The 21,299-nt window shown below is 53.5% G+C and overlaps 11 protein-coding genes across 11 annotated transcripts; 3 read left to right on the top strand and 8 right to left on the bottom strand.

Moving 5' to 3' along the window:
• Positions 1–512: 512 nt before the first annotated feature.
• Positions 513–1,730, top strand: J4E92_007441 (uncharacterized protein; the record flags this gene model as incomplete). The annotated part of the gene is made up of 2 exons (XM_051498804.1): positions 513–953; positions 1,002–1,730. The coding sequence occupies 2 exons, from the start codon at positions 513–515 to the stop codon at positions 1,728–1,730; spliced, it is 1,170 nt and encodes a 389-aa protein (XP_051351078.1).
• Positions 1,731–2,673: 943 nt separating this feature from the next.
• On the top strand, positions 2,674–3,298 carry UBC15 (Ubiquitin-conjugating enzyme E2 15; the record flags this gene model as incomplete). Its single annotated transcript, XM_051498803.1, has 3 exons — positions 2,674–2,833; positions 2,890–2,982; positions 3,042–3,298. 3 exons carry the CDS (start codon positions 2,674–2,676, stop codon positions 3,296–3,298), a joined length of 510 nt encoding a protein of 169 aa, XP_051351077.1.
• A 646-nt stretch (positions 3,299–3,944) lies between these two features.
• On the bottom strand, positions 3,945–4,312 carry J4E92_007439 (uncharacterized protein; the record flags this gene model as incomplete). The annotated part of the gene is made up of 2 exons (XM_051498802.1): positions 3,945–4,066; positions 4,126–4,312. The coding sequence occupies 2 exons, from the start codon at positions 4,310–4,312 to the stop codon at positions 3,945–3,947; spliced, it is 309 nt and encodes a 102-aa protein (XP_051351076.1).
• A 1,950-nt stretch (positions 4,313–6,262) lies between these two features.
• On the bottom strand, positions 6,263–7,793 carry J4E92_007438 (uncharacterized protein; the record flags this gene model as incomplete). The annotated part of the gene is made up of 2 exons (XM_051498801.1): positions 6,263–7,300; positions 7,350–7,793. 2 exons carry the CDS (start codon positions 7,791–7,793, stop codon positions 6,263–6,265), a joined length of 1,482 nt encoding a protein of 493 aa, XP_051351075.1.
• Positions 7,794–8,616: 823 nt separating this feature from the next.
• Positions 8,617–10,131, bottom strand: J4E92_007437 (uncharacterized protein; the record flags this gene model as incomplete). The annotated part of the gene is made up of 1 exon (XM_051498800.1): positions 8,617–10,131. One exon carries the CDS (start codon positions 10,129–10,131, stop codon positions 8,617–8,619), a length of 1,515 nt encoding a protein of 504 aa, XP_051351074.1.
• Positions 10,132–12,265: 2,134 nt separating this feature from the next.
• Positions 12,266–13,520, top strand: J4E92_007436 (uncharacterized protein; the record flags this gene model as incomplete). The annotated part of the gene is made up of 2 exons (XM_051498799.1): positions 12,266–12,748; positions 12,813–13,520. 2 exons carry the CDS (start codon positions 12,266–12,268, stop codon positions 13,518–13,520), a joined length of 1,191 nt encoding a protein of 396 aa, XP_051351073.1.
• Positions 13,521–13,625: 105 nt separating this feature from the next.
• On the bottom strand, positions 13,626–14,357 carry J4E92_007435 (uncharacterized protein; the record flags this gene model as incomplete). The annotated part of the gene is made up of 2 exons (XM_051498798.1): positions 13,626–14,092; positions 14,309–14,357. The coding sequence occupies 2 exons, from the start codon at positions 14,355–14,357 to the stop codon at positions 13,626–13,628; spliced, it is 516 nt and encodes a 171-aa protein (XP_051351072.1).
• A 1,015-nt stretch (positions 14,358–15,372) lies between these two features.
• On the bottom strand, positions 15,373–16,765 carry J4E92_007434 (uncharacterized protein; the record flags this gene model as incomplete). Its single annotated transcript, XM_051498797.1, has 4 exons — positions 15,373–15,659; positions 16,357–16,470; positions 16,584–16,637; positions 16,696–16,765. The coding sequence occupies 4 exons, from the start codon at positions 16,763–16,765 to the stop codon at positions 15,373–15,375; spliced, it is 525 nt and encodes a 174-aa protein (XP_051351071.1).
• A 348-nt stretch (positions 16,766–17,113) lies between these two features.
• Positions 17,114–18,039, bottom strand: J4E92_007433 (uncharacterized protein; the record flags this gene model as incomplete). Its single annotated transcript, XM_051498796.1, has 2 exons — positions 17,114–17,668; positions 17,725–18,039. 2 exons carry the CDS (start codon positions 18,037–18,039, stop codon positions 17,114–17,116), a joined length of 870 nt encoding a protein of 289 aa, XP_051351070.1.
• Positions 18,040–18,505: 466 nt separating this feature from the next.
• Positions 18,506–19,147, bottom strand: J4E92_007432 (uncharacterized protein; the record flags this gene model as incomplete). The annotated part of the gene is made up of 1 exon (XM_051498795.1): positions 18,506–19,147. The coding sequence occupies one exon, from the start codon at positions 19,145–19,147 to the stop codon at positions 18,506–18,508; it is 642 nt and encodes a 213-aa protein (XP_051351069.1).
• An 817-nt stretch (positions 19,148–19,964) lies between these two features.
• Positions 19,965–20,985, bottom strand: NUO31 (NADH-ubiquinone oxidoreductase 30.4 kDa subunit, mitochondrial; the record flags this gene model as incomplete). The annotated part of the gene is made up of 4 exons (XM_051498794.1): positions 19,965–20,021; positions 20,074–20,605; positions 20,654–20,787; positions 20,839–20,985. 4 exons carry the CDS (start codon positions 20,983–20,985, stop codon positions 19,965–19,967), a joined length of 870 nt encoding a protein of 289 aa, XP_051351068.1.
• Between the last annotated feature and the right edge of the window lie 314 nt (positions 20,986–21,299).

The following is a 21,299-nucleotide window of genomic DNA, read 5'->3' as shown; positions in this document are numbered from 1 at the left end:
CTGACGCCGTGTCTCCTTTCTCGAACCTGATGGCATCGCCAAGACTGATCCGCCGCCACGCTGATCATAGGCGCATTCGCGAGACCGGATCATACATGCGTAGCCGTGAGACCAAATTTCCCAGGCTCATGCAGCAAGATTACAGCCGTCACGCCCCGACCCATTCCCTGTTCACCCGCCTATAACAAATAAGACGACCGCTGCTGTCGCCTGCACGCACTGTGGCATCTTCTGCCTCCCCAAACGATGCGCGCCGCCCGGACGAATCCGCGGGCCATGAGCCTCTGATCACGCCTGATGCTGACATCAATGTCGAAGCCACCCTAAGTGCCGCCCTCCCACATGTTAGCTGTGACGCGCCAACCCAGCCTCATTACCTTTATTCCCAACCCTCGGATCGCCAGTCCCTGCTGGTAAACATCGCCCTACTCTGTGCCAGGGCCCGCTCCACTCTCTCCGGCGTCATCCGGGCTCCTACCTTTCCTTACTTTCCCACCTGCTGGCGCGTTGCCATGGAGTCTTCACGCCAATACCAGATCCCCAACACGCCGCGTGTGATCTCGCCGTCACCAACGCCCTCGGAGGCGGGCAGTACGAAAGATGGCTATTTCGGCCCCGTGACGCGCTCTTCGACGCGCAAACAACGGGTTACGTCACCCCCGCCTATCGATGAGGACTCAGGATCCGACCCCGACAGCAGGGCTCGAGCAAGGAGCCGGAATGCCAGAAGTCGGAGTCCTATTCTAGATGGAGGCGTGGGACGGCGGAGGATGAGCGGCTTGACAAGTCGTAGGCAGATGAACGGAGGCATGAAGAAGGACCTCGCACTGCCTGGCAACACTTCAAATGGCCACCTGTCACCCGCGCAAGCGAACAAGAACTATTGGAGGGAGATGAGCAGGAGTCCAAGTCCTCTAGGCCTGATTCCGATCCACCAGAAATGGCGGTCATTCGTGAGTATACACATTGTGACTTCGCCAGTTCATCACTGACATCAACAGATTCACCGGCATGAGATTCCTCGCAAAATCCTCCACGTCTCCATCGGCTTCCTAACCATCTTCCTCTACTGCACCGGCACGCAAACGTCGCAAATACACAATGTCCTCCTTACCATGCTGATACCCATTGCCCTCGCCGACGTCATCCGACACCGCTACTGGCAAGTCAACCGCTTCTACATCCGCTGCCTCGGTGCCTTCATGCGCGAGTCAGAGGTCGATGGATACAACGGTGTCATCTCCTACCTTCTGGGCGCATGGATAGTCATGCGCTTTTGCCCAAAAGACATAGCAGTCATGAGCATCCTACTACTGAGTTGGTGCGATACCGCTGCTTCGACTTTCGGCAGGCTCTGGGGCCACCTCACGCCCAGAGTCAGGAAAGGCAAGAGTCTTGCGGGTTCCATCGCGGCGTGTGTGACGGGTGTCATCACAGCTGCTGTATGGTGGGGCTGGCTCGGTCCTCTCTACTCAGAGTACAATCACGGCGAATACGCTTTTGCATTCCAAGGCGCCCTGACGCTGCCTCCCCAGGCACGGGAAACCTTTGCTCTCACCGTGAAGCAAGCTTCCCTTACCGGATACTGGGCGTTGGGCGCCATGTCTCTGGCGTCTGGCATTATCGCCAGTGCCAGTGAAGCGATCGATGTTTTTGGCTGGGACGACAATCTCACCATCCCCGTGCTTTGCGGAGCCGGGCTATGGGGCTTTCTCCGGATCTTCGGGTAATCATAGCCCCCTACATGTACGATTTTACGTTTCATCTTTTCTAGAGTCTTGCTGTTTCCAATCTATATCCCCTTTGGATCAAATGATACCCTAGATACGGGTCCTCGGGGAGTGGCATCGCATCTATCATGGTTACGACGGCGTTCTGGGACGTAATGGGAACTGGGCAGACGGAGATGGACGGGCATTGGGCGAGTAGAGCTGGACATGGATCGGTATACCTATATAAGCAAATAGTGATCTTCCTTGCAGCCTTAGAAGCTACTTTGGTGTGAAGGCGTCGTAGGGCTTATCGAGTTTCAAGCCGAGGTCCAAATTCTCACGTTGCTCATCTACCAAGCACCGAATCCAGCTCTCCCACACGCCTTTAGGGCTGACTATCGGCAAGCACCCGTCCTCAATGCAGAGCAGACGCAAAAGGGAAGGCCTGAATACCCTGAAGGACCCCTGCAAAGCGGTATTCGACTTGGCGCATACCGCCACATGCGACGCGGCCATTGGAGCATGCCGCAGACTTGCTTCTTCATATATAATCACGCTCACGCACGCTCACTAACAAGACTCACGAAGACACTCTGACTCTTGCACATACTCCCATCCAGCCAGTAATCCCCTACCCACGACTGCCAGCGAGCCCCCTGCCGATCGCCCGCAGCTTGCCCCGCCACACCCGCCGTTAAGAGCCCTCCACGTCCTGCGCCCGAACGCGCCTCTGGAATCTCCACCTACCCTCTTTCCGCAACAGAACCGGCGCACACAAAACTTCCCTCACGCAAGAACAACTGCATCCGGATCGCTGTAGAACGTGTGCAATCTCTGCGTCGCAGCTGTTATAACCGTCTCTTCGGCTGCGTTCCCCCACCCGTTCCCGATCACTCTGCGCATATCGAGGGTTCGACTTCGAGCGCCACTTCACATACACATACGCGAAAAGAAGGGTACTATGGCTTCGTCATCTGCGGCAGCGGGGCTGCTGGCTCGTCAACTCAAGCAAATGCAAAACGACAAGAGTATATCGGGCATAAGCTGTGGATTGGTGGACAACAATGTGTTCGAGTGGGAGGTGATGCTGATGATCGACGACGACACAAAGTTCTACGGAGGTACAGACCCAGACATAGTCTTCCCAAGTAGAAGCTCCAGTACTGACACCAGACAGGAGGTTTCTTTCGCGCGCGCCTCACCTTCCCCAGCGAATACCCCCTCCTTCCACCAAAGATGCGCTTCGAGACACCCATCTTCCACCCTAACAGTACGTCTCGTTCCTTGCAAACCCTTCATATCTTGAATCGCATAGCTAACACCTTCCAGTCTACCAAAACGGCGAAGTATGCATCTCGATCCTCCACCCACCCGAAGAAGACAAGTACGGCTACGAATCCGCCGCAGAACGCTGGTCGCCCGTCCAAACACCCGAAACGATTCTTCTGTCAGTCATTTCCATGCTGTCGAGCCCGAACGATGAGAGCCCGGCGAATGTGGAGGCGGCGAGCTTGTGGAGGGATAATACGCCCGAGTTTAAGAAGAGGGTGAGGAAGTGTGTGAGGGATAGCTTGGATTACGAGTGAGGTGGATGATTAGAGGGAGAGGGGGGGGGGGAGGCAAGTGTCTTTTGTGATAGCATAAGCGCGGACGGGTATTTGGGTAGGCGATTATTTGATTGTGTCATGGCTTGCATGGCGGTGTTTTTGACTGTTCTCAGGGAGGCTTGAATGCATTTGATAAGTTCTTTTGTGAGTTCGTTGATGGTATTGGTGTTATCGGATCGTAGTAAGAGTCGGAATCTGTTCTGGTGCTTCATCATAGGCTTTGCCGACTCTGTGATAAGCAAGTGGTTTTCGACTCGGGAATCACATGGAGAGTCATTACTCAACCCGCAGAAGAATCTCAGTAAGTAAATAGGATCTCAAAGCGAATTCACGAGATGAAGCATACGATGTAGCTTGAAAAACAGATTTCTCATTGTATCATACACCCCTCTCTTCCTGCCAGTCGTCTCCAAGTATATCTACAAATAAACTGTCCCACCTAAAGGAGTGGTAGGTAGTGGCAACAAGAACAGTAAACCCCCTTGCACTATATCTCAGCGATGTCTCGTCCGCCACTCATGTACATCCACATCTCCGAGTGATTCACTGCTTCAGCAGCAGGCCTAGCGTGCCGAAGTAGTCCTCAGTCTTGGACGTATCGAATGTCTCTGAGGTTGAGGACAGCTTAAGCAGCAGCAGTGCAAAGCAGACCATCAGCACCAAGAGGCACAATGCAGCACTGAGCCGTGGTGCCGTCCTCAGCGCAAGCAGCTTGGAAGTCCTCTGTTGTTTCGATACCGGCGCCCGCTGTTATACACATTAGCACTCATTCTTCTCACTTCAATAGACCAAATGTTTCAACATACCATTCGCGCAGTTCAAGTTAGCAACACCAAGGACATCAGTCTGGCAGCACAATGGCGTGGCGAGGCCACCGCAGATCTCGCTCTGGCGAGCCTGGACGGAGGTGGCAGTGTACGGGAAACGCTTGGTGACTGCGGCGGCGGAGGTGAGGCTCAGGAGAGCGGTGAGGGTGAAGATGGTGAACTGCATTTTGGTGGGTTGGTGGGTTGATTGTGGTGGTGTGAAGGTGTGAAGGTGTTATAGATGATGAGATGAGAACTGCTGTGATGATGAGTCTGTTCTGGAGGGAGAAGCCTTGTGCTTATATATCTTTGGTGAACGAGATGGCGGAGATGATTCCTTTGCCTATGATGCCCTTCTCTGTCGTGCCCCTTGTGCTGTTCTGTGCTACGCTGCCTACATCCAGCCTCGATCCTACCGATCCCATCCCATGCTCCCACGTCCAAGACCACGACACGTCGATCAACATCCCCAATACCCTCCTCCCCATCTCTTTTTCGTCATTACATCCCACAAACCACCCAATGCTCGCCGACCATCCTAGCCTTCCTCTCACTATTCACTGTTCAAACTCCACTACCCGCTATCAGCCACCACGCCGATCTCCACGAGGCTTAGATACCCAGTGACGATCCCCATCCGCCAAGTACGCCCAATCTACCTCCCCGTGCGCCACGTAGTCTACAAGCAGATACGTCACGCCGTTTTGGGTCAAGGTTTCCTCTCTGTCTGGTCACCTACCCTGCGTTACCGTGCAGAAAAGGCAACGACATGTGTGGGGACCTGATGAACGGCAGGGTAGTGCTTTGGTGTTTAGTGTTTCGCAGGGAGCTAGGGACGAAGCGACATGTAGATCTGATAAGCTCCTGCTTTGGACGTACGCCGAGCATAAGCAATGCTTGTGGGAGAGTTTGGGCCGTCGGCGAGAACTAGAAGAGTAATCTAGGTTCTTGGAAATGTTTGGTAGTGGTTAGGGGTAGTGTTATCGGAGGGTTGTTTGTTTGGTTCTGTCCCGCATGATCGCTGTAGAGAAAACGTGCGGTGGAATGGTAGGTATTGAACGTCTTGTAGAGGTGAATTGGTGGTTGAGGTCATGGCCAGGTGGTGATCTCCTTCGATGCCTTCACAATTTGAAACGGTACCTGCATACTCAGCCCCAGAAACACCCACAACCTGACAGGCAGATTTGGCATGCCTGTCATCGATGTTAGCCACGTTATCTTCCACATCTACCAATCTCTATGACAAGCGAGCAACGATCAACGATCCAGTCACCTCGGCGATCTTCCCCACCCACCAATACCAGCACTACCTAGGTAACACTTCCAATCAACCCATCGATTCCATCGATGTCAATTCCAGAATTCCGTAAAACAATCCCCATCCTTCCGCCCTATCTCTCCATCCTCCGCGTATCCACCGTATCGCGTCACCAGCCCCCACACGCTACCACGGCTTGGCGCGGCTGCAGCGTCGATCATGACGGCAGATAGCTACAAGCCTTCCGCCCTGAGCCTATCTCGCTCGGATGCCCGGGTGCAGTACGTACCGCATGCTATCTTCTGATATCAGGGACCGAAAGAAGGAATTATGGTAGTGTGTTATTTTGAGCCTGTAGGATGCAGGCGTGGAGTACTGGATATGAGAACCGAAGGACGATCACTACCCACACCCGCATGAAAGGGGATATTGGCTCGGCAGTGTAAGACAACGAACAGGGGATGTCAGGAGGAAAGTGGAGGAATGTGGAAATGTCGATTATCTCATCTCATCTCTTCATCTGCCCCAATGGAAAGATAAAAGAAGAAGAAAGCACACGGCCAGCACATGCCCTCTCCTCTTTTCTTCCTTCTCTTACACACGATAATTACCATCTCTCTTTCTACATACATACACATCTTTCCATCTCTCCCACATCATCAAATCGTCAAGGAAATCGGGGTGGTGGGAATAACAAAAAATCAACAACAACGGCGTATTTACATGTAAACATCCTAGGGTATCAGGCGCCAAAACATCCCGCATCCGTAACAAAACCAAAAAAGCCAAATAGATCAAAAAGCGCCAGATTGCTGCCAATCCATAAACGTCGAAGCGAGTGGGTGTGTGTTGTCAATAAAGTTGCTTCCTACTGCAGTCTTATATGTCGTCCCATGGGAAGTCTTGCGGATCGATTCTTGTGCATGTCAAATAGGGCAGTCCGCCTTCTCGTAGGTCGAGCTCGAGGAAGTTGCGCATCAGCGGCTTGACTGCGTCTTTGGCTTTGACCTTGATCTCTTCGATTCTGCGTTCAAAGCGTTTCAGGTTGTCGCGGTTGTAGTGGTCGGGGTTCAGTCGCAGAAAGCGCTTGCACTCGTCGTGGTTCAGGTAACTTGAGCCGGCCTGGCCAAGCAAGCGGAATATGCGGCCGGTGTTGAAGACTGGTGGAGGTGGCAGCGGCGCACCGTCTCTCGAGTTCTGGGGTCGTGGCGATTTGAGGATTGGGGCCGGGGGTGGCGTGGTGTTCTCGGCGAGCCATTGTCGGAATAGCGAGACTGCTATCCAGTCCAGCCAGTTGCTCGATGGACTCACACGCTCGCCGCGACTAGTTGTGAGGGATAGGCGGAAGAGCTTGACTTCAATCTTGGCCTTGAGCTCGTCCATCTCGTCGACTTTGTCTTCTATCAGCTCGATCACGGGCTCAGCGATCTGGCCGCGTAGCTGATTGATGCCTTGTGGCCATTGTCCGACAACGTGCACCATGGCTTCGGCGAAGATGGCTTTACTCCGTGCCATGTAGCCAAGTTTGAGGTAGCTGGGCGGGTATTTCGCGATCTGCTTCCATAACCGGCCTTGAAAACGCAGCAGATGATGGTCTACGCGTGGTCCGATGACGCCAAGCGCGTCGTACATGTCGGCGAGCTGCAGGAGCGATTTGCACTCTACGTAGGCGTTTGCGATGTTGAGAGAGTCGAGCGTGGGAGGGTAGTTGTAGAAGATGCGGAACAGATTGTCGTAGTCGCGGAAGGTGTCGTCGTCGGGGTCGGTCTCGGGAGTGGCTGTCGCGGGCACGTGGAGGGTGGAGAAGTTGGCCATGCTCCGGAAGAAGCCTGACTGCGGTGCGGCAGGCTTGTTGCGCGCAGTAGGGGGTTGCACGGGTGGACTTGGGTCGCCGCCAAACATGGTAGGCTGGTTCTTCTGTACTCTCGTTAGCATGGTCGCCGTCGCGGACGGTAAACAAACACACCTTCTGCACGAGCATGGGCAGGTCGTCATCGCCGCTGCCCCAATCCATCTCGTACCGCCATTTCCGCTTCTGCTCGGGTCGTGATCCTGATGGTATCCTCGACAGGACGGTGCCGTTGCTGGGCCCGGCGTTGGTCACATCACCAGCAGTCGCCCACTCATCGCTCGTGCCAGCCTCGAAGAAGCCCGAGCACTGCGTCAGAATCAACTTGTGCAGCAGATAACGCATTTCCTTCCGCCCATTGCTGATGACGATCTCGACGTCGCCGGTATGCGTGAACACGGGGAACTCATTTTGGGGTGCTAGCGACGAGCCGCCCACATTGGAGCGGTGCTGGCGATGTCTGCGGACGGTGGATGCGCGCGACGAGTGCGATACAACCGACGAGGGACGCCGTATGGGCAGTGAGCGCTCTGCACTCGCCGAGTCTGGGTAGGAAACCATGCGCCGCGACGTCTGCTATCTCGGTGTCTAGGGTTGGTGTTGTGGTGCTCGGGGTGGCCGAAGGAGTGGTTTGCGACAATGATGCGTTCCAACAATATTGCGACGGCTCGCGGATGGCTGGAGGCGGGTGACACTGCGAGGGCGGGGGCAGGTGGCGACAGCAACAGAGCTGCGTGGTGCGGTGGTTGCACGCAGCGGTGCAGCTCGCGGTGCAGGCAGGCTGGTGGTGGGCGGCCGGGTTGTTGATGCTGGTGAGCCCTGGAGAGGCTGGTGCGTAGGCCGTAGACGAGAATGGCCCGCTAACCACCCCACCTCGAATGCGATGGCGCCAAAGGTGGACCTTGGCCCAGAACCGGTTCAGCGCGACAGGGTAGACTCTGCTGCTTTGCAACGCATGTGCAGTCTTGAGAGAATGTTTCAGGAGCCGTGCAGCACCAGACAGCAGTGGCTGTGGCGGTTGTTCACATGGCCGCTATCCAATATGCACCTGGCCTCATGCACCCTGGGACCCAGCTCGAACAGGTTGGAGGCTGTGCGCCAATCGCCGGCCATAACCGGGCCAAGCGCAGAGTCAGCCTCGATGGCGACCAGCTGGGATGTCGCGGCCAAAACAGGGGAGTGCAAGCATCTGACGGTCCGAAGCTTTGAAAGTTGATGCAGGGGGCGAGCAGCGCGGTTTTGTAGACTGCTGCGGCCATAGGATATCTTGACTGCACGTTTTTTGAGTGGTGTCGCGCATCTAGTTTTGGCACCAGTAACACCCAACCACCTGACATCATAGTCTAGATACATGATACATATCGTACAGTACGTCTTCACATCATTAACGACGCTCCGCCTGTATCTTTTCTTGTTCACCCATGAACGGTCGCAGTACCTCTGGTATTGTTACCGTGCCGTCCTGTTCGTTCCAGTGGTTCTCCAGAATGGCTGCGAGGACTCTGGGCACAGCAAGTGCTGTTCCGTTGAGCGTATACGGAAACTCTAGTTTGCCTCCCTTCACGCGCATGCGAGTCTGTAGTCGTCGGCTCTGGTAGTCTGTGCACATGGAGGACGATGTCACCTCGCCCCATCCTTCGTCCTTCTCACGCGATGGGAAGAAGGCTTCGATGTCGATTTTCCGCGTCGCGCTGGCACCGAGGTCGGTTGTGGGCATTTCCAGGATGCGGCAGTGCAGCCCGAGTGCTTCTAGTATCTCCTTTTGGATCGACAGCATCTCGTCAAAGATTGACTCTGAGCTCGGTGCTGTTGGAGTGGTGAAGTGATCTTCTCCCATGTTGTCGGGCGTTGTCCAGGCGAACATCTCGACTTTGGTGAACTCGTGAACACGGTACAAGCCCTTTGTGTCGGCTCCTCTAGCACCAGCTTCAGCACGGTAGCACCTGCTCACGCCGACCGCCTTGAGTGGTAACCCCGCTTCTTCTAGGGTCTGATTGGCCTTCATGCCAGCAAGCGGTATCTCTGCAGTTCCGGCAAGAGCGAGTTGCGGCTTCGCCTTGTCCTTCTCCGACTGCTCGATAGCGTATATCTGTTGCTCCCCATTCTGATCCCGCGGCTGGAATCCGCATGCAGATGCAATGTGCGAGTACACCAAGGATGGAGGTGCGACTGCCTTCCATCCTTTCCTCCTAGCGACACTTAAGGCATACTGCACGAGTGCCTGTTCCAGCATTGCACCGTCTCCGACCAGAAAGTACCAGCCCCAGCCCGAAGTCTGCGCTGAGCCCGAGAAGTCAAGTATCCCCAATTCCTGCCCAATGTCGACGTGCGACTTGCGATTTTGTGATTTCGACGACTCGTTGATGTAGCCGAGTACATCTGCTTCGGTGCCGACGGGCGTGCATGTGCTGCTTAAGTTGGGTAGATCCTGCGCCAGCCCTTCTATTTCTTCCTGAATCTCTGATTCTTGTGCCTCGATAGAGCTCAACTCTGCCTTCAATGCCTTCGCATCGCTGATCAGACCTTCTCTCAAGGCCACCGGCTTGCCGTCGGCGTCCTTGGCGCGCGATGCTGTCCTAGCTAGAGTGGCTCGTATGCGATTGTTGCGCTCTCGTAGGTTGCGACTGCTCTGCTGGAGTGCGAGCCATTGCTCGTGCAGCTCTATGATCCGCCATGAGGATTTGCTATGTGCGGCATAGTTGCGATCTATGCAGTTCTGCTCATATAGTCCTGGGTTCTGTCGGATGTGTTTGATGTCGATGGTGGGTTTCGGTGCGAACGCGGGTCGTGTGTATGCTCGGCGTGGTAGTGAACTTGTCCGGCATGACGTTAATTTGCTGCAGAAGATTTGCCTCTGACGTGTTGCATTGGCGCGGAAAGATGGTCGGACAGCTTTCATGGTTGTAACATGAGAATTGCAGTCGGATCTCTTGCAGTGTCCCGCTTTCGCGCCTTCCTAACTTTTGAGCATCCTTGATCCCTGCACGCAGCCGTCGCGTAAGTCGCGTCACGAAACCTCCCCGCATTCTCTCACTCCGCCTCACACCAGTGTACTATTCGCAGGATGTGTCTGTTGAGGATCAGCCAGACGAGTAGAATGGTAACTCTGTGCGGTAATTCAACAACTCCTGAGGGCAGAATGTTTATTCGCCTGTCCCCTCACCTTGGCCCGCTCACGACCACGGTACCACGGTGACCCTCTAAAGCCCCAGTGAGACACTCGCAAGTACTCGTAATACATCCTCATGTTGGGTCAGGGCTTCAAATAAGAGTGTAAAAGACTGTCTGACAGACCTGTGTAAATCATGAGTTCTCTTGGCCTCTCTCTCCTACAACTTACTCACCATGACTTCCAATCCTGGCAATCGCCCAATTGACCCGGCATGCGACCCTCTGGCCGACCCGGAAGACTCCAACATCTGCTTCGAAAATGGCTCTATTGCTGAAACTGAGAGAAGGCGCAGAACAAGTACGAGTCGGGGCCAAGGACAGTCCGCGACTGTACCATTGCCGCGGCAAGACTTCATTCCATATCCATTACAGGGATTGAAGGCACATGCCACGCAAACTCCAAACCTTCAGTACATGCCATTCTACTGTTGCCCCATCTGCAGAGGGAAGCGTGAGGCGCATGCCCACGTGCGTAAACTTTTCCTAGTCGCCGAGCGACTTATGTGGGAAGAAGGACTGGTGTCGATGAGTGAGAAGCATCGCAACGCATACTTCAACAAGCAGGTCAACGACGAACTCGGCGTTCCAAATCATACTGTCAGTTACCAAGACTATTTCCCTGGTGGGAGGCATAGCCAGACCAACAGATACTATCCTTTCAACAACGAGCACGAGATGGGGTTCGCGTTTAACGTTGTACCCACACATGACAACTTGACGGAAGCTGTGTGGTCATTGTGGATTGGTTCACAGTTGGACATGGAAAGAGGGCTGGCCGAAAACAGAGCAGCAGGTACTCTTCTGCCTGGAGGGAACACAGGAGGATGGACAGGACCAATCAACATGGCATCACATGATTATGCGTCAGCTCAGCCGGACTATCTTTCTGGGCTACCTACGCCGCCGGTATCTTCCATGGAAGAGGCTAGACGCATGAATGCCCTCTTCAACTCACCTCTACCGGTCGCACACCAGAGCCAGTTCACCGCCCACCCGGCAAATTTACTCGGTCACAGCAATCGGATCATCAGCTATAGGAGTTTGCAGGACTTCTACTTCCTTCTCGATAGAATCGAGAGAACATCGTACGTTGCAGAGATGTTCCTCGTAGCATACGCTGCGAGGTTGAAGGCGGATAAATGCATCAACTGCTGGCACAATCAGAACGTCAGACTTGATGGGCTTTGAGCGCGGCGTCTTCATCCTTATCACATATTTGCTTTAAGATACCCACTACCACCTCTACGAGGAAAACGCCGAGCAGCTGCACTGCAGTCTACTCTATTACAAAACTAAAGTTAGTCAAGTCAATAAAAACCTCTGAGCTATTTACTTCTCATACTGTTCAACTTCTTCCTTGTATGCGGTGATGCGGCTTCCGAAGAGGGTGAGATTTGTCACGGCATGACGCCTCTAGTGGCGGTGCACTGTACCCAAACACACAAAACAGCATCCAAGATGACGTGGTCCCGTGGCAGTGATTTAGCATTCCACAAAAATGACCCGGTGGACATGGAATCTGTCGTGTGCCTCTGGCGCAGGGCGATGGGTCCTCGGCTCGCTAATCGCATCTCGGCCTAGAACAAGGGACTGCACCAAGCTTGGTCGTCATCCGCACCTTTTCCCAGGCATTCTCGAGCGGCATGCATCATTGTGCCGCCGCGGCCTTGGATCTTCGTATCTACCCGAGTATAAAACCGCTCTTGCTCTGCCTTCCTGCCGAACGCCCCTCCGCTGCTTTCCTGCATAAGAAGGGACCATCGCTCCTGCTCGCGTGCAACTCTTACCGCCCTGACATCACGCCTCGCACCTCCACCTCCACCTACCTCCGCGTCTGCTGCACCCCACACTCGACTGCCACGATGCACGACCCGTTCCCTTTCGCGCCGCCGGAGAGTCTGGTCAAATATGTTCAGCCCGTCGCCGACTTCCTCAACATGAAGTCGCTGCCGCTGCACTTCCACGAAGTCGCGATAGCCTTCACATTCTACCAGATTATCTTCAGCTACGGCGCCCCCGCCATCTCACGCTTCTTCTTCCCGCGGATATACGCCAACTTCACCGCGCGAACCAAGCTCAACTGGGATGTGCACATCGTGTCATTTGTGCAGAGCACGCTGGTCTGCGGAATGGCGCTATGGGTCATGTGGACGGATAAGGAGCTGAATCAGATGGACTCGACAGAGCGCGTGCATGGATATACTGGAGCGTCTGGCTTGATCCAAGCTATGGCAGGAGGCTACTTCCTGTGGGACTTGGTCATCACGCTGCAGAATGTCAAGGCATTCGGTACCGGCATGCTGTTCCATGCTATCTGTGCCCTCTGCGTATTCTCGCTGGGTTTCGTAAGTAGACCACGGTGCTTTCCAGAGCATACGGGAGCTATTCAGAGTACTGATCGTGTGACAGCGTCCCTTCGTGAACTACTACGCATGCACCTTTATCCTCTACGAACTTTCCTCGCCCTTCCTGAACATCCACTGGTTCTGCGATAAGCTCAACATGACCGGCACCACCATCCAGCTCGTCAACGGCATAATCCTGCTATGTACCTTCTTCTCCTGCCGTATCGTGTGGGGATCCTACAACTCCGTCCGCGTCTTCACCGACGTTTACCACGCCTACGCCGCCGGTGCATACACGCACTCAGACCCAGACGTCGGAAAGCTATCGCAAAACACCACCCTCCACAACGCCGGCTTCAAACACGACATCCTCCGATTCGCCGAAGGCCAAACCGTCCCCCTCTGGCTTATAACCGCCTACCTCGCCTCCAACATCATCCTCAACGGCCTGAACTGGTTCTGGTTCGGCAAGATGATCGAAACGCTACGGAAGCGCTTCGACCCGCCCTTCGGCACAAAGACACAAGGTCCCGAGATTAAGGAGACTACACTGGAGATACCGGATGATGAGAAGGTTCTCGTTGAGGGTATTCACGTCTCTACTCCCGGTGCGGTGGAGCGGGATGCCAAGGATTATATTGAAGTGACTGATCGGGCGGCGGTGTCGCTGGAGAAGAGCAGGGCGGGCACGCATTTGGAGGTTGGGCAGACTGAGGTTAGGAGCCGGAATGCCGGACAGAGAGGGGGGTTGAGAGCTGCGCAGGCGGCGTAAGGGGATGAGGATCAGGAATGAAATCGGTGGATCTGGGGTGTCAGTAAAATGTAAGGCATCATCTACCAAATCTACATGTCACCAGGTTCTTTTACAGCCTGGAAATCAGCTACTATCAGAGCTGTCACCATGTTCTTCACTTGCCTCCCCAAGATCTGTCCACCCCTCCTCCCGCATAGCCTCTTTAGTCTTCTTCATAGCCTCTTTAGTCTTCTTCATCAGCGTAAGCAAGGCTCCAATCTTCCTACCCTTCTCCGCACCCATAGCAATGGATATATCATGCACACGATGGAAACGTTCATCCGCAAGCTTCAGCAGCTGCTTCGCTTGCGCAACTGATCTCCTTGCTGCCACGACTTCAGCATCGGCGTTCACATTGGCGGCGTGGTGATCAGGGTCGGGCAATCCCAAACGTTCTTCCGCAAGCTCCTGCAGCTCCTTCATTTCCGCAACTAATCTCCTTGCTGCCACGACTTCAGCATCGGCGTTCACATTGGCGGCGTGGTGATCAGGGTCGGGCAATCCCAACTCTTTCATCATGGTTTCGATGTTACGGATGAGAACGCCGTTGTCTGTGTAAGGATTAGGTTGGATTAGTAGCGTGTTTTGGCTGTGTTGAAAGACGTAGGTAGCATGGCGATGGTTACTTACATTCGTGTCTGTCTTCATGCGACAGCTGTGGGAGTTTGGATAGGAACCATGCTGCTGTTGAGGAGGGACTGGTTAGCTGGCTCTTTTTTATGGCTACGGTAGCGGTTCTGTAAGAAGGAGGAGGGAAGGTTGCCTACTAGAGATCTGGATGGTTGCGGGGAGTGGAGCTTCTTCGTCGTCGGACATCTTGGTTTGGGTTTATGAAGAGGGCCTTGGGATGGAGACGTGGAAAGTAGTTTGGTGGGTCAAGGTGCAATGGCGGATTGGTAGAAGAGAGACGGATCTGGGAAACTGCGAATAAGAGAGCGTAGTATCATGAATGTATGGACTGCGTGCGGTTTGCTAGACATCCTGTCGGTTCATAGGACAATCGGTAAGTCGACAAACTACAAACCTAATGGACCTCCCATCCTTCGATGTTGTAGCTATACCTTACGCTTGTGACAGCATCCACTCCTATCCTCATAAGGTGTTCTCAACCTTCCTAAGCAACGCCACCAGGCCTTCGTGCTTAGCATCATGGACTGCCTTCTCAAACATCTCTCGTCGTTTTTCTTCCTCTAGATGCTCCCGCGCGCGCTTCAATTGCTCCTCCAGGTCTTTAACGCGAGTTATTGCATGGGGTACACCACCAGCACTTCTCAGTGATTCTATGGCCACAAGGCTATCGTGGACATGGGAGCGAAGGGTGCGGACGTCTGGATATGTGTCAGAATACATAAGATGGTATCTTGTTATAGTAACGTGTAGATTAGTCTGAGTTGGAGCAGAACACTTAGGTGTGAGGAGGTAAAGGGAGGAGAGCTAGGTACATACATGCCTCCCGGTCTTGGGAAGATATCTGGGGAAGCGGCAGAGTGAACCATGAGCCTGTTTCATTGTAATTCGTTAGACCTGCTACTTGCTCCTTGAAGAAGGACGTTGTAGTTGTACTTACTGGTCACATTCGAACGACTGGGTGGGCTTAAGGGCCTTTGATTTGACATAGCCGTCGGCGGATCTTTGGAAGCCCTTTTTCGGTAGGAAGGTCTGAGATGAGTTTGTGTGTGAGTAAGAGAGGATCGGGAGAAGAATAATAAAGATCGTGAGTGAACGAGCACCGCACCGTTAGGATTTATACCAGGAGTGTGCTTGCTATCGACTACATCAATGCCCTAGGACAAATAGCACGCAAACTACAAACCTAGCCAACCCTCTCCATCTACGATTGATGAGCATCGGCCTCATTCGGCACATGATTCCGTACAATTTCCTCGACCGCAACGGTCAACTTCTGTAAGCCGTCATGCATGGCAGCGTCCACCAACGACTCGAACATTCTCTTCTTCATCTTAAACTCGAGCTTCTCCACCGCGCGCTTTCGTTTTTCTCCTTCTTCCATAGCCTCTAACCCTGACTGAGCGAGTTCTATGACTAATTCGTCGCGTTCACGATGTTCAGCTACACGTCTCACGCTCTTGTCAATGGACTTCTTCAGGACGGTCAGGCCTATACAAGTGTCAAAATGTACACGTAAGTGACGGTTGCAGAGAAGGAGCCCGTCTGGGGTGTGGGGTGTACGTACATTCTTCTTTAGGACGTCGTGATTGGGTTTGGAGGAAATCTAGGTATTCCGTCACCGCTTCATGGTATCGAGTTAGCAAGTCGTTGACTTTTTAAGAAGGGGCTTTGGGGGCTTCGTTACAAGAGAACTTATCCCCTTGGGACATGTAGATTTGCGGGCCTGGTGGCTGTTCTTGTTCGGACATGCTGGTCGATTCCTTTGGAGATACTTGAGCGATGCGTTTGGGATGCTGTCTTTCAGGTGTGTATTAGATCGAGTGAAGATGCTGGTACCTAAGTATATGACGCTGGTGTCTGTGGTCGTATATATACTGGTGACATTTATTTGTTAGTACTTGAGGTGCTCGGGAGACAAATACAAACTCGACTTCGGGATGGATCCAATAGACTCTCTTGCTTGCTCCTCACTACGTCAGTCCACCAAGACAAACTGCACGCAGACCGCATCATCAAACCCCAGCCTGTCCACCTGAATCGCCGTCGATCATCCCCTCAATCCTGCTAACCAACTCCACCAATCCCTCATGCTTAGCATCACTGACAGCCTTCTCAACTAGCAGCTTCCACCTCGTCATTCTCTCATACTCCCTCGCCGCATCGACATCGTGTTCCGGGTGTTCACCTTCAAGTCTCTGAAGTTTCTGTAGTACAAATTCGGATATTGTGGTATTTCGTGCTTGTTGCAATGCATTCTCTGCGGCGCTTTCTTTGACGTGGAAGCGGAGGATACGGAGGTCTATAAACGGGTTAGGATGGGTCTATTGGATGGGCGATTGGGGTATGTCCCGATGCAGAGGTAGGTTGAGGGGAAGATAGGGAGAGCATGGGTGAGATGGGAGGGTTACGTACAATCTTCTTTGTCTTCACGGGACTTCTTCTTGAGCTTGTCTAGAAGCCATTGGCCTGCTCAGTTAGAGAGCTTGTAGTTTCATCATAGGGAATAGTTTTGAGTTGAACTTACTAGAGATGGCGGGCTCTTCTGTAGCCTGCGCACTTGTTGGTTGTGCACTTGGTGGCGGCTGTGCCGACATTTTTCGATTTTATGGGTGAGGAGAAATGTGGACGATGGAAGAGGGGATTTATGGAAAGATATAAGTATACATATCCTGACACATCTGCTTGTTGGTGACGAAGACGGTTGGTAGACAAACACAAACTTGATAGATCCATTGCAATTGTACTCTGTAGCCTGTCTTTCCAGCTACATTGATATCATCCGTAGTTGATGTATACCGTAAAAACCAAGGTAGCCGCCTGGGTAAGACTTCCCATCCCTAATCTCACTTTCAAAACACTCCGGGTATATCCTCGCTCGCTCAAGTAACTCCATGTAAGCATTAGACCCGTCTTGTAGCCGCCTCGTCCATCCATCACTTCACTCAACTCGACATAGCGCCAAGCTTCTTCGGAGTGCCCTTCGAGGGCCGCCTCCTCCCCTTTCCCTTTCCTTTTGCACCCTTGCCCTTCATGAGCTTAGCCTCAATGACTTCAGCCCGCTCATAGATGAGCGTGATAGCGTTCAAGACATCGCCTTTCTGCAAAGCGGGATCCTTGTCCTCACCCTGATCTTCTCCAGTGCGAAGAGCGACCGCTTCTTCGAGGACCTCTAGGGCGAGACGAGATTGGCCCTGAGTGAAGCCTGCGAGGATACTAAGGACAGCCAGTGTGGAAGGATCGCACGACTTCGAACTAGACTTGGCGGCGACAGGCTTCATGGATGTAGGCAAGAAGTGTTCGACAGCGACGTCCCAACACCTCTCGATGTGACCCTCGTCTTCGGCAACACGTGCAGAAGTTGAAGTCGTGGAGTTCAAGGCTTCGATGTCGGCCTCGACAGGCTTGTACTCGCGGGTGATACGAAGCTTGTTGCGAGTTGTGGGCTTCTGCTTGTTCAGACTGGTGATGTGCAGGCACTTGTCGTGGTCGCATAGCTCCTACGCTTCAGTCAGTGACGTTCTTTTGATGTGCGAAAAGAACAACGTATACTTACTATCCACTCCAGGCCGTAGCACTCGACGTTCATGTCAACATCGTCGCCTTCCTCGCCGTCGTATAGAACCCATTCAGATGGTGCATCGGGCAACATAGCCTCTGACGCACTAGCCGCTACCAGGACCCGTTGGTCTTCTTGAAGAGTGCTTGGCTCGGTGATGCGTTTTGCTTCCGTAGTGTATATCGCCGCATATTTGATGTCGAGGGCAAGTCGTACACTTGGTAGAACTTGCTCGAGAGTCTGGAACGGTGTGACGAAGAAGTCCTCGACGGTCTTCTTCGTGGAAGGGCAGTATAATTGGACGTTGACCATGGTCGGGAATCGTAGAGGATATTGAATTAGATAACTAATCTTATCGAAGAGGGAGTGTGGAGCAAGAGATCAGAATCGATGAGGATATATAGCCTAGAGGTCAGTGCTCTCTCTAGGCAGGCGCAGTGAGTTTGTGCTTGCTCAATGAATGAGAGAAACCGTCGCTTACGCTCGGCTGACCCTTCTCCAAAGCCAATGATGGCTCGTGCTACTCTCATGGGAGCAGACTTGGGTGGTTTTTCTGCACACTGCCGTCGTAAGGTGTGGGTCTGATAGCCTAATTGAGCAAGATATATGCGGAGAAGTTTGTATATATGGAGGTATAAGATATCAGATTGAGATATGTACTGGCTATCCACGCGTCACTGCGACTTATACACTCTCCACTGTTTGTCAGTCAGTTACTATCGCAACCGCAGGTGACGATATCACGTACCATCACAAACGCCAAACTCGCACCCTCCCATTACACGTGATTGAGAGTCTCAATCTCCAGACCGTCCTTGAACTCCGCCTCAAGCATCCCATCGCCACCTGCAGTGGTCGGGCGACAAACGTATCCTGCGATACTCACGCTCCATCGCTCGTACTCCTCAGCAAGGACCCAGGTGACCTCTCTCAATGGCTGCCTGCTGACCTCCTTGCCAGCCTCATCCTTGATAATCCAGTAAATCCAAAGACTGTTGCCGAGCGCATCGCTCTCCCTTCTCGCCTCAATGGTGGCGCCGGGCATAGTACCGTTCTTGAACTCAGGCATAGGTGTAAGTGACCAGTCAGCCCAAGCATCACAGCCCACAGTCGCCACATACGGCTTTCCGTAGTAGAACTCGATACCAGTCTTGATCCATTTGGTTTGGTTGTCTGGAACACCTGGCTTGGTGACATGCAGCAAGAGGCCGGCTTGGTCGTATTGGCGGAGTTGGTCGGATGGTGGAAGCTCGAACGACAGTTGCGCTCGCTGAAAGTTCTTCAGGGTGAAGCTTGGGAGCTGCTCTGGGTAGGTCGATGCATTGAAGGCGTTGTGCATGGGAGGCTTGCGCCAGATGTCAGTGTTTGGTGGAGCCGAGAGGCTGAAGGGCTTGATGGTTGTGGTAGTCGTATTGGACATGGTGACTGCGGCTGTGGCTGTAGCTGCGAGGAAAGAGAGAATCGAGGACTTCATCTTGGTGATGCATGTTAATCTATGGAATCCTGATTGTATTTATACCTTGGCGCAGTGATGCAAGACAGCTCTACGGGTGTGACGACGGCGATTACTGCTAAAGTACGGTAACGCATGCGATTGGCTGGAAGTCGGAAGTACGGTAGAACGTCGGTATGATACAGCTGGATGAATGTGATGGCGGTGGAGCAATCCATGCTCAAGAGCCCACTCAGGATACCAAAGGAGATTACCCCGAAGCCTCTTCATCCTGGGATGTCGGCATCTTGTGATGCAGACGGGGAAAGCGGGGTACTGTTCCGGGTGAGAACGTGCAAGATTTGACTTCCGATGGGTAGCTATGGTGGTTCGTCTTACACATCAAGCCATACTACGGCAGATCATGCAAGACGTTGTCTAGCGGGTACCGATGTTTACCCGACAAGTGGGAACTGACGGAGGAAGGTGCAGTGCTAGGCGCTTCCCTAATTGGGCGGGGAAATGCGAGATCTGCTTGGCATGAGCATTGAGACTTCAAATACGAAATACGAGACGCGATCGGGCTGCAGTAGTCGGACCTGTGCCTAGCATGGCTAATTCCATCTGAAAGTCTTGTGAATCTTACTCCGACGTGCAATCTGGATTGTGCAGACTCAAAAGCGCCGACAAGTGAAGCAACTACACCGAGCAGATCATCACAGCAGCGGGTATACGTTGTGGGCCATCGGATGTTGTACGAGCACGTTCATTCGCAGGTATATACAATCCAAAATCTCTAAATCTTCTATTTCTTTTGCTCTCCCTCTTTGGGAGGCTCTGGCTTTGGCGTAGGGAGCTTGAACTGCGTGCATGTTAGAGGCTGCATCGAGAGAGTAGGATGCAGGATAGCTTACGTTCTCCGGCTTAAGATCGTCACCAGGACCGACCTGCTCCCAGGCTGATGAACCACCACGGAAGTTTCTGAAAGCCTGTGTCATCTCCAGGGGTTCTACGACAATCCTCTTCTTCTCCTCGTCGTATCGGATCTCAGTGTATCCAGTCATGGGGAAGTCCTTTCGCAGTGGGTGGCCGTCGAAACCGTAGTCGGTCATGATCCGCCTCAGATCCGGGTGTCCAACGAAGAAGACACCAAACAGATCGTAGACCTCACGTTCGTACCAGTTGGCACCATCGTAGAGATCGCACAGACTGGGTACTGGAGTGGCCTCATCCGCGTACGTCTTGACCCTCAGGCGCGAGTTGTGACGGATGCTGAGCATGTTGTAGACGACCTCAAAGCGCTGGTCCTTGGTGGGGTAGTCGACGGCGGTGATATCTGAGATTTGTGTGTACTCTGCGGCGGTGTGGTACTTGAGGAAGGTGAAGGTGGGGATGATGCCGGCGGGCGGGACGTAGATGGTCAACTCATCCTTCCAGACGGAGAATCTTGGGTATGGTCAGATGGAAGTTACTCCCAGGTGTGAATTGACATACTGTTGGACGTATTTGGGCAGACATGACATGATGTACTGGCCATACTTGTGCAGAGCCTCGCCCTTCTCTTTGTAGTGGTCGGCCGGGTTTACGATGGCGCGCTTGAGCGTGACGGTCTCGTCGCGGGGGGCAAACTGCGTTTACATTAGAAACCACGTCTTCGCCATATCATGTGACATGCGCACCCTCATGTTTGGCGTTTCCGATTCGGGACCCGCGACTTCCTTTGCCCGGAGAGCCGTGGAGGCAAAGGTGCGAACTGCATGGCGGGAGGAGCCCGAGGCGCGGACGGCGGCGCCCAATGGCCGGCCTACAGCTAGCCGCATAGCCATTGTGTGCGGTGAGAGGGTGGTGAGGCTACGCGATGTAGCAGGTGAAGGCGACTGCGGGTGGTGATGTCGTCGACGTCGTCGAGTTCGCAGCTCCCACCCGCAAATGCGCGCTTATGTAAGTCGCTAGCGTTAAGCGGAACCTGGTGTGCCATCGCGCAGGTGCAGCCTCTTAACCCCCATCACCTCCTGTGGATCCCTCTTCCAGCGACAGCGACACTCCGGCCGGCGTTTATTTGTACTTCCGCGGTTTCCTTACTGACCTCTCGTCCCGACCCCCCAGGTCTCGTCTCACCCCACGTATCTCTACTTTGAGC

Source organism: Alternaria infectoria, assembly GCF_024043175.1.
Source record: "Alternaria infectoria strain BMP 0036 chromosome Unknown scaffold_12, whole genome shotgun sequence".
NCBI lineage: Eukaryota > Fungi > Ascomycota > Dothideomycetes > Pleosporales > Pleosporaceae > Alternaria > Alternaria infectoria.
Note: the sequence above shows the minus strand (reverse complement) of the source record. Positions and strands in the feature narration are given on the sequence as shown.